Raw genomic sequence first — 15,045 nt, 5'->3', positions numbered from 1 at the left:
ATAAATGCAAAGAAAGGGCCGGGGATTTAGCTCAGCAGCATAAGCACCTGATTGGCAAGCATGAGAGGTTGTGAGGTTGATCCCCAGCACCAAATCTTTCTCTCTGTCTCTCTCTCTGTCTGTCTCTCTCTATATATAGATATAGATATAGATATAGATATAGATATAGATATAGATATATAATTTCATTGCTTTTTGATCTTTTATTTGTTTCCTTTTACTTGTTTTGGGTTCATTTTGCTTCTTTCTAGTTTCCTAACATAGGAGCTTAAATGATTGATTTTAGATCTTTCTTTTTTCTAATATGTAACTTTTAATGGTGTAAGGTAAAATTTGGGATGTATAGCATCCCAAATTTTTATATTTTCATTTGATTCAAAATGTTTCCCAAATGTCTATAAGACTTCCTATTTGACTCATAAAACTATCTTCTCTAATTTAAAAATATTTGGAGATTTTATTATCATGCTATCATTGACATCTAGTGTAATTTCATTGTGGTCAAATAACAGCTTCTGTTACCTCAATTATTTGACATTTTTAAAGATTTATTAACATAGGGTTTATTTTGATTTGCGTTTTACATGCACTTGAAAAGAATTAGTATTTTGTTCTTACACTGAGTATTCTGTGTTGATTAGATCCAGTTGGTTGGTAGAGCTGTTTAGTTAACTTATATTGTTACTGATTTTCTAGTAGTTCTCTCCACTACTGAGAGAGGGATGTTAGAGGGATGTTAGAATTTCCAGCTATAATTGCTGATCTATTTCTCCTTTCAGTTCTGCCAGTTTTTACTTTGTACATTTTGAGGCTATACTGCTATTAATATACACATTTTTGTTGTTTTATTGAATTGACTTTATTTTGCATGGTACTGGGGACTGAACATAGGGCCTTCACACTAACACAGGGACACAAGGAAACTCCAGCCCTACTTGCTATTTTTATTTATTTTTTATTTGGAAGCAGGTCTCACTAAGTTGCTAAGTCGCTGAGGCTGGACTCTAATTTGTGATCCTCCTGCCTCAGCCTCTCAGAGTGCTAGGATTATAAGCATGCACCACCAGCTTAGTTTCCCTTCCTTTATTTTTGATGTTTCAAGTTTCCTTTTGGTATCTGATTCCTTTTAAAGATTTTACTTTAGGACTTCTTAGAATATAACTGCTGCCAGTATATTCTCCAGTTTTCCATTCATCTGAGAATGTGTATGTTGTCTTTACATGTAAAGCTATTTTTTCAGAATAATGAATTATAGATTGAAAGTTCTTTTCTTTTACCACTTAAAAGAATGTTGTTTCATTTCCCTTTGACCTCCATTGTCTGAGATGAGAAATCTACAGTCACTCAAGTTCTTAGTCTCCTGTGCTTTTTTTCTCTATTTTTAAGATTTTTTATTGCCTTTACTTTTCATTATGTTGTTTTTGAATGCAGAATTTTTATCATGTTTTGGGTTTATCAAATTTTTTGTCATCAAATTTTTTTTGAGACAAATTCACACTATGTAGTTCAGGCTGGCCTTGAGCTCACTGTGATATTCTGGGATTACAGATGTGCACCATCAGCCCCAGCTACTGAACTTCTTAATCTATAGGCTTGTGTCTTTTGCCAAGGTTAGGTTATCTTCAGTCATTATTTCTTCAGGTATTTTTTCTTTTTTATGATTAGATTTTTTTTGAGACAGTTTCACTATGTAGTTCAGGCTGGCCTTGACCTCTCTTTGTAGCTAGCTCATGCTGGCCTCAAACTCTCAGCCTCCTACCTCAGCCTCCCGAGGGCTTGGATTATTGGCATGTGCCACACATCCAGCCAGATATTTTTTTGTACCATATTCTTTCTCCTCTGCTTATCCAATGACATGGATGCTAGAGCTTTTGACATTATACCACAGGTCCATGAGGCTCTCTGATGATTTTTTTTTTCAATTCTGTTGTTCAAACTAAATAATTTCTATTGTATAATTGAAGATAACTGACTTTTTACCACCTATCATTCTGTCGTGCCAACCACATATGCCTTCATTTCAGGTAAAATATATTTTAGTTCTAAAACTAATGTTTAGATTTTTTTAATCTTTTAATTTTTATTGAAATTTTCTATCTCTCCATTCATTTACAGAATGTTCACCATTACTTGACATGTTCAAAGTAGATGTTTTTTAAGTCAGATAATTTCAACATCTAAATATTCTTGGCATTGGTATTCTTTATCCCCCCCCCCATGCAAGTTGAGATTTTTTTTAACATACTAAGTAAATTTTATTATATCCTAGATATACTGAGCACTGAGACTCTGGTTCTTGTTTAAATCCTATGGAGAATGTTAGTATTTGTGTCTACCTGGTTGGGTTCAGCTTGCAAATTCTGTTCAGCTCCCTGATGCTGTACACTCAATGTCAATGCCATTTTTCAAGCCTCCCCATTGCTGTCTGCATCTGTCCTCTGGTGTGTGACCCCCGGTACCCTGTCTGCTATCTGGATGGTGGTCTGTTGGTTCCATTCCCAAAGTTTTTGATATGCTGTTTTGAATCACACAAATAGCTTGGGAATGAGCCCAGGGATTTGTAGAATTTTGTAGGGAGTGGCTGACTCTGGAAATTGGTCAGAAGTAAGGCAGGTCCCAGAACAAAGAATGCTGGAGGCAAGCTGCTTCATTCCAGAGAACACCCAGCCCTGAGACAATCCAAGCAATCGGTTGCTAAGCAAAAGTGGTGTGACACCAACCTGTCAAATGTATAAATAAACACCCCTACAGTGGCTGAGCGGTTCCTTTTTTCCCAGCTGGAGAGGGCTCTTTTATTTTTCCATCCCTTGCCATCTTCCCCACTGGAAACTTAAAGAGCTTCCCTGGTAGATGGCAGAGTATATAAACACAGAGATCATTAATGACTCCTTTTCCCAAGCCTCTTCTTCTCCATGATTTTCCAAGCACTTTCTATGGCTATTTTTCTCAGTTTTCTAGCCAGAAGCTAACACCTCATTTGCCTCTCTCTGCCGCTTGCTTCCCCACATTAGCTTTACCTTGAATCAAAGAAGAGACCCAGGAGAGGGGGGAAAAGGTGCAACAGGGTTTCATCCTACTCTCTCAGCACCTCGGCTCCTCTGAATAGAGGGAAGGTTCTCCTCTAACAAAGTTTTAGGTTATCTGTGGCCTCTGTGTCACTGTCACTACCGGGAGATCCCTTTCTAGTGCATCAAGCCTGATCTAGAGGAGTTTTTCCTAAACCTTTCTGTCCATGGTGACACTTACATGTAGATTTCGGATTTCTTTGAAACCAGAGCATGAGACACAAGAAAGGGAAAGAAAAAGATAAGCACAGCTGGTTCAGTGGTACCGTTAAACCTGGGCTTCTTCCCCACCCTATCGGCTACTACTCGCTTTTCAAAATTGCCAGATAACTGCACCACGCACTTTGCCCAGATATTTAGGTGTCTTCAGTGACAAGTACAGGGTGGAGCATGATAACTGGAATGGTCATAACAACAGTGATCAAACCAATATTAGTTATTATATTTCTCAGCTCTGGGATTCTAGTTGGCCTATTTTCAAGTCTTTGTCATATTTTATAGTTTCTAATTCCCTGTTAGAGTTTCAAAATTTCTCTTTTTAGCCTCCTGAACATAGGAAAGAGTTTTAGTTTTACAGTTCATGTCTAAGTATAACAAAAGCTGAAAATCTGTGGACTCAAGTCTATCTTCTTGTGGTTTTGCTAGTTCTTTTTCATGTTTTCTTTTCCTACTTATCTAAGTTTGGTGCCGAGTATTCTATTTGAAGCATTTTTTAACAAAATAATTTGAGGGGAAAAACTAACAAAAATAATTTGAGGTTTACGGTGATGTGATTTCCATTTCTTTCTGCCACATGCCCAGAGATTGTGGGTATCTTAAATCATCTTGACCTAATTTCAGAGAAAGAGCTATTACTTGTCATCAAGATGATTCAGAGCTCCCCAATACCTCAGTGCTTAGGAGGGTCATTTACTTCTAGTTCTTCTAATTCTCAGGGTGCAAACCTCCAAGGTTCCAACCCAACCTGAGTGCTCCACTCTTGAAATCACAGACTCTAATTTTTGCCTTCTTAGTCCCATGAGACTATCCAAAATCCTGCTCAGTCTCTCTCCTTTACCAGGGCGGGGGATTCAGTGGCTCAAAGGCTTGCCTGGTAAGCACGAGGTTGTGAGTTCAATCCCCGGTACCAAAAAACCCTGAATGAACTCTCCTTTTGCAGCATGGCAAATAACACCCAGGACAAAAGTCATGCCAAAGGCCGAGGTCCCCATCCTTGATTTCCAATTCTTTCCAACTCTTGCTTTGTCCATATTCTGCCCAGAGTGTCTAGTTGTCCTCAGTAGTAAAGCTGGCTGCAGTTATCTAAGCCAATCTTCACAGAGGCTAATGCTCAATACAAGTTAGTTCTTCCCGTTTTCTTTTCCACCCCTGGCTCTAAAAAAATGTTATTATTGATGCAAAAGAGAGGGAAAAAAGAGCAGAACAGAAGACAAAGATGGGAAGAAAAAGAGCTGAGAAGCTTCTTCTGCACTGAGCATTAAACGGAGGTGCAGTCACACCTGCAGTTCCTGTCTGGCCCTGTACCTTTCCTCTGCTTCCTACCATTCATCCTTCCTAGAATATCTTCCCTCCTCTCTTTCTATCTGGGGATATCATGAGCATTCTGTTATATTATTTTAAATTCTATTCAGTATTCTTCTAACGTGGTTTTTCTGATAATAACTCCCATCCATGCCACCACCCAGTCTGGCCTCTTCCTGGATGCTTTCCTGTAACCTTGGACCTCCCTGGAACCCCAGTGCAGTTAGTGTTCACTGTCTCCCCTTATGCATGTTTCCTGATATGAGTTTTGTCCTCTCAGTCCCGGAGACACTTCTAGACAAGGATCACGTCTCTCCTCAAGCCCTTCTATTCAACAGCTCTCTGAAAATACTTACGATGTATTCCCTGCAACCAAAGTACCTTCACTGTGAAAGGGGAAGCCCCACACCATGAAAGAATCATCCTGCAGGGTTTCCCACAGAGGGATTCTTGGGTCTCCAAATGTTCAGCAAGCCTCTCCTGAACCGGGGGCTGGGGATTTAGCTCAGTGGCATAAGCGCCTGCCTTGCAAGCAGGCAGTCGTGAGTTCGATCCCCGGTACCAATAAAAAAGAAAAAGACAAAAAAAAAAACAAAAACAAAAAACCCTCTCCTGAACCTACACTGTCTCCTCACAACACTCAGCACACAAGCATCCTCCCGCATCTCCTCTCGCCTGTATCTCAGCTCCAGAGATCTGAGGTGGGCACAGAAAAACACTCAGGTTAGGGTACTGAAGAGCAGCCAGTGAGGACGCTGAAGATGAGTTCCCACTCACCAAGTGCCTTTGGGTGAGATTGCTTCTGTCCCGGAAAAGGGCTGCCTGCACATCACAGCTAGGGCAGAAGGATCTTCAAAGCCGTCACTGTTCCGGCATCAGTTCCTCACCCATTCCCAAGAAGAAGACTTAACGCAACCCTCCAAAGATGCCTCCTGTTCTCAAGAAGGGAAATCATAACAGAAGAAAGGAGCACTGACTTCCCCTAAAGTTCCTACCCCAGAGGAAAGACCTGCTGGGGAGAAAACAGCAGAGTTTAAGGAGATAAGAGCTGGGCATGGTGGTGCAGACCTGTGATCCCAGCATGCTGGGAGGCTGAGGCAGGAGGATCACAAATTCAGCATCAGCCTGGACAACTGGAAACCTTGTCTAAAAAAAGGGCTGGACATGCAGCTCAGTAGTACTCAGTTGTAGAGCACCCCTGGGTTTGATATCCTGTACAAGAAAGAAAGAAAGAAAGAAAGAAAGAAAGAAAGAAAGAAAGAAAGAAAGAAACAAAGAAAGAGCAAGATGTCATGTTGCATGCCTGCAATCCCAGCACTAGAAGGATGAGACAGGAGGGTCACTGTGGTTCAAGGCCAGCCTGCACTACATAGTAATAGACCCCTATGGTAGTAGACCCTGTCTCAAAACAAACAAAAAACAAGATTAATAAAAGCAAGCTAGAGATTGATGCTATGCTATATACCCAAATAAATTCTAGATTAATTTAAAAATTAAATGAAAGAATGCAAACAACAAAAAATAGAAAAATAAAGATAATTTTTCTATAAGAAAAATGCATAATCTCAGAATTTACAAGGGAAGCATAAATACTACAGAAAAAAGTAGTTAAAATACTCATACTACAGCATCTTATACAGCAGTGAGAGAAAACCTCTCAGAAGCGAGTGCCCAAACTACAACCTAAAACCCATTTACTTATCACAAAGTGCCAGCACTGCAATTAAACCTGAATACTGGGGTTTTGGTTCAGAAAAAACAAGTTTTACTTTATCTTTTGTCTTAAAAGAAAAACAAACAACATACGTGCCATAGGTTCACCACCACTGTTACACAGCCATACAAAATACAGCTGTGGCCAGGCATGGCAGTGCACGCCCGTAATTCTAGAATTTGGAAGACTGAGGCAGGAGGACCACAGTGCGTTCAAGGCCAGCCTGAACTGCATCCCGAAATCTTGTCTCAAAAAGACAAATATAGATAGATAGATAGATAGATAGCCGTAAAACTGGGCATGGTGTCACATGTCTGTAATCCCAGTGCTCAGAAGCCTGACGCAGAAGGACCAAAGATGCAAGACCAGCCTGGACTGTATAGTGAGACCCTGTCTGGAAAAAGCAAACAACAACAAAAAAGATACAGCTGTAAAGAAATCTTAGAAACCTGTGGGGCTAGGTAGATAGCACACACATCAATAATGCCAACACTGAGGAGGCTGAGGCAGGAGGATCAGCAGGAGTTTGAGGTCAGCCAGAGCTACATAACAAGACTCTGTCTTAAAAGATCAAAACAGAGCCTGGGAATTTAGCTCAGTGGATTAAGTGCCTGCCTGGCAAGCACAAGGTCATGAGTTCAATCCCTGGCCCCGGAGGGGGGGGGGAGATCAAAACAAAAGAAATGATGGGGAAATGATCATGAAATAATGAGAAGGAGGCAGGATCTTTAGTAACATGAATATGAAAAGTCAATTCATTTCACTATAAAGCAACACTTAAAATGTGCATAGATGCTGAATATATTTTTTCACAGGTAGATTTCAAAATGTTTTAAAGTTTTAAAACAATCAAATAGAGAAGAGAGAAGTCAGCACCTCCCAAGAATGGGCCATGCTGGGAACTGGGAAGATCCAACAAGAAGCCAACCAGCCAGCCTTTCTGGTAAGCCACTCAGCTTCCAGAAAGAGAAAGTCAGCGCCTCCTGTGAGACTGTTGCGTGGGGGCTGAGACTCAAGCCCCTCCCCCATAAGCAACCCCTCCCTGGTTCGGAGGACGGGCTGAGTTGACAGCAACTAAGGTGCACAAATGAAAAAAACAAAATAATAATAATAATAATAATAAGGTGCATATAGCAACTAAGTGCTTCTATTGTCTGATTGATTTTCAGTCCTGGGGCCAGAGATCTGAGTATCTTTTGGGAGGATGACAGTATGCAATATAGCAAACACGGGGGATTTCCTTCTATCTTGTCTGTGAAGGCAAATATTGTTCTCACTATTTTGCTTTGTTCTGATTGTTTTGCTTTATTCAACATTCTGCTTTGATTGGTTTTACTGTTTTGGTTTGATTTTGCTATACCTGATGGAATGGACAACTATTGTGAAGGTAAAAAGATATACTATAGTAGCTATTGTTGTTTTCCTAGTATCCTGCTTGGAAGTTCTGTGCCAATTTTGCTGCTTTGTTTTGATTGGCTTTGTTCTGTTTTGTTTTGTTGGATTTTACTATCTTTAAAATAATAAGTAAATAAATAAAAATTTAAAAGTCAAACAGAAACCATGCAACGTTTTCCCAGGAGAGTCAGAGCCCAGGAGCATAACCTGTCAGGTGCTTGCAGTGCCTGAGCACCTCCTCTACCTGAGGGGAGCCCAGGCAGGGGCCCAGCCAGGAAGAGGCCACTGGGCAGAGAGGTCAGAGTCACGCATACACTTGGCAGCCAGCCTGTTCCCTTTCTGAATGAGCTCCCAGAGCCTGCAAGGGCCATCTCTATGACAAGGCCCTGTAGTCCAGCCGTGGGCTGCTAGACACATGACGCTACTCATGGAGCTTCCCAGGTCACTTAAAACTTTTCATACTATGGCCAGCATAGCCTGGGGCCAGCACAGGGTACCAGGAACCACCAGTAGCTTCCAGAGTTGGGCCTGAGGGCCTTGGGGCTGCCTACTCCTGACCCTCTGAACTACAGTGTGACCTCAGCACACTGAGACATCTTCCCTCCCCACTGAAGTACTCCTCCAGGGAAGCCACTCTGTCCTCCATGGAGCTACCCATGTGCCTCCCTCCACTGTCCCAAGACCACCCATCCCAGGCCACCCTGCTGTGGATCACTGCTTTCTCCAGAAAGTCTCCACCTCGGGACCGGAGGCTCCTGCTTCTGCCACACCTGGAAATTGTCACATCTTAGTTCCTGCCACAATCAGAGCCTGTCTCCACTTGGGGTCACCAGATTTAGCAAAAAGAAATAGAGCGTCCCCAGTTAAACTGAAATTCCACATTAACTATCAAGTGTATTTCTTAATATAAACACATCGTATCTATTTTATGCACCCACCTTCACTCCTGCAACTCATAGGAAACCCTGTCTTCTGTCAAGCTGCACACCACTGTCTCCTTAAGCCCTTGGGGTATCCTGTCTTCTCTGCCTAGGCAAGACATGCTGACCCTCCTGCGGTCTTTCCAATCCTGCTCTCCTGACTCCTTAACGCTGAGAAGCAGATACCCCACTTCTCCACCCCCACACCAAACATCTTTTCCCTGTTGGCTACCTGCTCCCCAGAAAATGGCAGCACCCTGGTTCCCAAATAAAGCAAAGGTTTACCTCTGTGTCCCACCATGGGAATACTTTACAACAGTGTCTGTTCAGTGTCTGTTCATTTAGTTTTTTTTTTTTTCTTTTTTGTCTTTTTCGTTTTTATCGGTACCAGGGATTGAACTCATGACTGGGGTGCTTATGCCGCTGAGCTAAATCCCCAGCCCCTTGTTCATTTAGTTCTTAACGTGCACCAGGCACTGTACTAAAACCAGCCCAATTTTTGTAATACCTTATCAAGTAGTATGATCATATCTTATTAAAGCAGTCAAATATGCATAGATATGATGTAATCAAAACTACATATTTAAAAGCACTTATGATAAGTGCCCCTGGCACAGGCCAGGAGGAGAACCAGTGCTCCCCAGATCTGGCCATGGTAGGACTCAGGAAGCTTATTCTTCCACCCTCTTGGTAAGCGCTCCCAGTGTGGGTCAGGAGGAGAAACAATGGCTCATGTGAGCTTACAGTTGCACAGGCTGAGAATCAAACACACACTCCTCCTCCCCATGAGCAACTAGGGATCGCTGTCTCAGCATCTCTTGGGAGGACGACCATATGCAATATAGCAAATATGGGGATTTCCTTCTATCTGTTTCAAAGCAAAGGTCGTTTTCACTGTTTTGTTTTGTCATGTTTGTTTTGCTCTATTCAATACTCTCTTTCAATTGGTTTTATAATGTTCTGTTTTTGGTTTGATTTCACTATACTTAACTGATTGGACAACTATTGTGAAGATAACAATGTATACTATAGTACCTATTACTACCATCCCAGTATCCTGCTGTGAAGTTCTGTACCAATTTCACTGCATTGTCTCGATTGGTTTGTTCTGTCTTGTTCTGTTGTATTTTTACTACCTTCAAAATAAAATTTTTTAAAAATTGGACATAAAAAATAATAAAAGCACTTATAAAAATACATATTTAAATATTTTTCAATTACAGTGAAAGGTACATTGCCATTCCTCTCTCTTAAAATACACCTCTTGCTTCAAACACAATTATCCCATCATCCTTGCTATTTTCTGAAGCAGTCCTGGAAGTCCTCTCTCCTGAGTGTCTTTCAAGTGGCTGCCTTAATGTCCTGAATGGATTCAAATTATTCACTGCAATTTCTGTTCAATAAAAACATTACTGTGAGTCCCCATCCACTTTACTCATCAGATCTGGTACTAGGCAACTCCTGGCTCTTCATCCAAGTCAAAATGACCATGAAAGATACACTTTGAATCAATGCTGGACACTGAGGCAGCTGTGACAACACAACTAAAGATACCCTCACAAGAGGACTTGCAGAACTGCTTCAGAAAGCGGTCAGCAGGAGGGGATACGTGGATTCGAAGCAAGGGGATTTTTAAAGGGGAACTCATAGCAACATGTCTTTTACTGTAATAAATCTCTTTTTAAAACTATAGACCTCCAACTACGTATTTTGATCACACTGCATAGATATACTTGATTCCAAAACCTTAGGTAAACCCAGATTAAAGTAGCATTTGCAGGACACAAGGTATTTTTAAAGTCTTCTAACAAGCACCCCGGTTGAGACACACCACACACCCCAGCTCACTCCTGCTGCTCCATCACTCCACAAAACCCCAGTCTCAGCCCAGCCATGGAAAACGCCCTGACACCCCCACCCCACCCCCAGCACAGTCCTCTTGGCTGTGAACTCTCACACTTGAGGAGAGAGAGCCACATCAGGCTGTGCTGCCCGCACGCTTGGCCTCTGGAGTTGGCTGAGAGGAGCCATGCTTGTGGTCCCTACTCCTGGCTGGCACCCCCTCTCCCCACCCCTACTATAAATAACCCCCACCCTCACCCTGCTGCTGGCTGCCAGGCTGTTGCAGCAAGAGTTTCCATGAGGTCAGCTTCCCAGAGGGGCTCCCAGCCTCAGCTGCACTCACCTCTGGTGGGGGCCTGTGGCTGGCTCGCCCCTGCACAGGGCTGTCCCTCGAACTGTGCTTCCGGCGGGCAGGAGGTGTGGGTACCTGGGCAGAGGCTTGAGGCGAGACTTGTCCAGAGCTCTGGGTACTATGATCCAAGGCTCCATTCAAGGAAGAGGGAAGCTGACTATCAGCATGGGGCTCCCCTTTGGGCTTCGGAGGGGCAAATCTCTTCCTGTTAAAAGGCCGAGCAGGCTGAGGCTCCGAGGAGGGGGTGTGCTGACCAGGATCAGTGGGCATCTCAGCACCTCTGGACCTGATGGGCACCTTCCCAGGAGGATGCTCTGCAGGTGCCCTGACACTAGGGGGCAGAGACTTCCCCTGTCCCTGAGGCCTGGCCACCAGGGCGCTCTCCATATATATGTCCTTCAGGGAGAAATACCCTTCCTGGCCTGGGCCTGGGGTTGGGACAGCAGCTGGAACCTGGGCAGGGCCATCACGAGCCTTGTCTTGAGTGCCCACAGTAGAGGCTGGCTTCTTGACACTATTGGTCCCAGGGGACACAGACCCCTGGGCTGCCCGGCCTCTGCGCTGGGCCTGAACCTGCTCTGGGCCCACGGGCCCCTGTGTCCCACCAGAATCAGGCTGGTCTGAAGAAACACAGTTTTCTGCAGAGTGGTGAGTTCGGGCTGCCTTCTCCAACTCTGGTGTTTTTAGCCCTGGCTTGGCTTCCTCGTCTTTCCTTTTCTTTTTGGCCCCAGACTCCTTCTGGGGGGCTTTTGAGGGCCCCCGTTCCATGGCCTCACAGATGTAGGTCAGCAAGCTGTGTTCCACATCTTCGCCATTCTCTGGTGCAGGCTCCCCGTTGGTGGGCGCCTCACTGGGAGCAAAGCTGTTGATCAGGCCCAAACCGGGGTGCTGAGCAGACTCTGTGTCACCCTCCTGCCAAGCTTCCGGGGCCTCATCTTTAGCCTCCTTGGGTGGGAATGGGGCCGAGGGGACAGGTACCCCGGGTCCGCTCAGGCGTCGCTTGCGCTGGAAGCGGTCAGGGCTGAGCTTGCGCAGCGCCTCGGCCTCCCCAGGCGCCTCCTTTCCATGCCGCCAGCTCTGCTCCAACTCCCGCATCTTGGCCGCAGCCTTGCGCTTCAGCTTGGCGAACCAGCGTTGGTGGATCTTGTACTCGGTCATGGTCCCTACCTCCAGGACCCCCGAGCAGGACACAATGCCCTTGGTGTTCCGGGCAGAGGCCTGGTAGATGGCAGCATCTTCTTCTCGACACCTAAAGGCAGGAACATGAGGTGTGCCACAGCCTACCTGTGACATCACCTCCTTACCACACCCTCTGTTCCCGGGGAGGAAACAGAGGCCAGAGGAGAATGGCACCTGTCCAAGGTCGTGCTGTCCCAAGAGGGATTAGACTCAAAGTTCAGGAGAGCTGCTTCAGGGAGCAGGTGACCAGCACGGCCCCTTGTGAAGTAATGGTAACTCAGTTGCTTTTTTTGGTTTCTGATCTCATGGAAAATGTTTCAGTGGGGTTGCTCTCAGCTCTGTGGCTGTCAGAGATACTCCCTCCCTGGCCTCAGGAGATCCCAGGCCCTGGAAGGCAAACACGGCTCACCAGGTGGCTCGGCTGGGTTCATGACCCTGTGCTCTACTCCAGGAGGTGTCAAGCTGTCTCCACTGGGGACACTCCATGCCCTGGGGTGGGGGTAGAGTGTGTGCCACGCCCCTTACCCTCACCTGTACAGCTGCAGGGTGTGGCGGTTGCCCTGGTGAGTGATCTCATACTTGGGCAAGCCACAGTAGCGGTCCAGTTCGGTGTCATCCTTGTACCAGGTCACCTCTGGCTCTGGGTACCCTGAGGAGGAAGCAGGACACTGAATTGCAGTAAGGTGAATTCCAAAACAGCGGTACGGAGAACAAAAGGCCCGGCTGCCCCAGACCATCGCCCTGGACCCACTGGGCCCACAGTTTCCCTGCACAGCTCAGACAATGCGTTAGTAACCACAGCCTGTCCCAGTCGAACGCTGGAATAAAACTATGGTTGGAAGTGAAGCGTGGAATTTCCAGAAATCCTTGACTAGTAGTAATGTGTTCCCTCTCTACGTGGCTCATTGCACAACCTCAGTTACAGGGAGGACTCCCTCTGGACCACCACTGCCCAGAGCCCTCCTTTCGCCAAGCTCCTGAGCTGCATTTCTTGACAGTGCAGCTAAGCCAGCCACCTGCCCCCTGCCCTTTCCATCATCCTTCATCGTCCTTCTGTCCACCCATCCACATCTCCCCAGTCACCGTCGTGAGACCCCCTGAAGTGTCTTCCCAGCCCCTCTTCTTTGAGGACCCTAGGGTAGAACAAGGGATGTGAGGCAGAGAGCCCCGGCAGCTTCCAAATCTGGATTCCAGTCATGCTGAGCACAGGCGCGTTCCTCGAGGCCACCCCTAGGAAGTTCTGGCTCAGACTGCAACCGACCAGCATTACTGATAGAGATCAAAGCCTCTTAACTCTCCCTCCAACATACGCAAGCATTAGAGCCCAGGCTCTGCTCTCAGGAACTTACTGCACAGTAGAAAAGATAAGACCAGCAGCCAGGCAGGACAGCAACGCTCCTGGGGCTGGCACCTGCACACGCCCTGCCTGCCCTGCGGTCCAGCCTCCCCCTCGAGGCTGCCTCTCCAGCACGTACCATCCCAGCAGCACAGGGCCTTCTGTACCATCGCCCTTCCTTGACAGACATGTTTGGCTCCATGTCCTCCTTAAGATCCTGCCATCTCTCTCCTTTACCGAACAGTTCTTTAAAAGCCATGTCTGAAGCCAGTACGGTGGTGCACACCTGTAATCCCAGCACTCTGGGAGGCTGAGGTGGGAGAATTGCAAGTTCAAAGCCAACCTGCATAATTTAACAATACACTCTGTCACAAAATACAAAACTTAAAAAAGAATAGAGCGTATAGCTCAGCGGTAGAGTCCTCCTGGATTTGAGCCCCAATACAAAAATAAAATTGGTTTGAGAGCCAGGTGAGGTGCCAGCTGCTTATAATCTCAACTACTCAGGAGGCTGAGGCAGGAAGATACTACCTGGGCAACAAACCAAGACCTTATTTCTAATAATAGTAATAATAATAATCATGAGTTGCCTGTCCTTGCTCTCATCACTTTTCTTCCTCTAACCAGGCCTCTGTACCCAACACTGCACCAGAATTGCCCTTGTCAAGGACACCCATGACTTGCACATTGCCAGTGCTGAGGACAGTGCTCATGTCCCATCCGTCCATTTCCAAGAGGCTCTTCCTTCTCCAGCTGTTCCCCCAGCACCATGAGCCACGCCTGGTGTCTTTCTTGGTCCTCCTCCCCTCCTAGACAGGCCCCACGGTTCAGGGCTCAGAGCCCTTTTCCAGCCTCCATCCACACTCACAACCCAGGGATCAAATCCTGGCCTGGTTTTTGAAGGGCTGGACACGCCTGACTCTCCACATCTGGCTCAACCTCTCCCTGCCGTCCCCCCCAATCCTCTCCCTTGATTCCACAGCTGCATGTGTGACTGATGCTCGCTCTCACAGGCCATGAGCACCACCCAAGCTCCTCTCTCCACCTGCCCCACGGGCCTCAGGACATGCACATCCTTCTAACAGCATGGGCCAACTGTGACACAGTGGCCACCCTCTGTCCATTCTTCCTCTCATAGCCTCTCAGTTCAGCAATCCTATTGGCCCTCCCTCGGGAAGAGCTCCAAGGGCTGATCTCCATCATCCCCTCCCACCTGGGTTTCACTGAGGTTCCCACTGCCACCCTGGCCTCTCGGCAGTCCAGCCCAGAGGCAGAGTGAACGTGGCCTCGTGCAGCCCTGTGGCCCAGGCCCCCTCGCTGCACTGCTTGGCACCTTGCTCCTGGCACCCCAGCCTGGGGTCTGCCACTCACCTCTGACGTGGCCGGCACCTTCCAGTTCCACCTCACACCCCAAGGGCAGCAGCTCTCCCCCTCGGCCTCCTGTCCCTCCTGACAGGTATCTCCCCCAGCCCCATGAAGCTCATTGCTCCTGACATATGAGCAAGGAGTGCGTTGCCTTAGAAGTGTGTTGGTGTCCTCCTGTCTGCCCCAACACACTCGGTGTAGCACGTCAACTTCAGGACAGTTGGGGACTTATCTGTGCTATTTCCAGCTCTGTCCCCACTTCTAGCCCCATGCCTGCAAGGGAATCAATCCTGATCAAATATTTACAGATAATGGAAGACCTCAGGAGGCAGAGACTGGAGCCAGAGGTGCATGGG

At 46.2% G+C, this 15,045-nt stretch overlaps 1 protein-coding gene across 3 annotated transcripts in view; it reads right to left on the bottom strand.

Annotated features, from left to right (window-relative positions):
• Alpk3 (alpha kinase 3) overlaps positions 1–15,045 on the bottom strand; it is a 46,726-nt gene that overhangs the window by 15,878 nt on the left and 15,803 nt on the right. For all 3 annotated transcript variants that reach the window (XM_003475481.3, XM_013158836.2, XM_023567472.2), the window contains 2 exons: positions 12,520–12,637; positions 10,801–12,058 (listed from right to left, as the gene is read on the bottom strand). In XM_003475481.3, coding sequence (XP_003475529.1) covers positions 10,801–12,058; positions 12,520–12,637 — 1,376 coding nt within the window. The remainder of the gene's footprint in view (positions 1–10,800; positions 12,059–12,519; positions 12,638–15,045) is intronic.

The sequence above is a fragment of the Cavia porcellus genome, unplaced genomic scaffold (assembly GCF_034190915.1).
Source record: "Cavia porcellus strain 051 isolate PalLab524CR breed Dunkin Hartley unplaced genomic scaffold, mCavPor4.1 scaffold_6, whole genome shotgun sequence".
Lineage (NCBI taxonomy): Eukaryota > Metazoa > Chordata > Mammalia > Rodentia > Caviidae > Cavia > Cavia porcellus.
The sequence above is the reverse complement of the archived record's forward strand: the minus strand, read 5'-3'. Positions and strand labels throughout refer to the sequence as shown.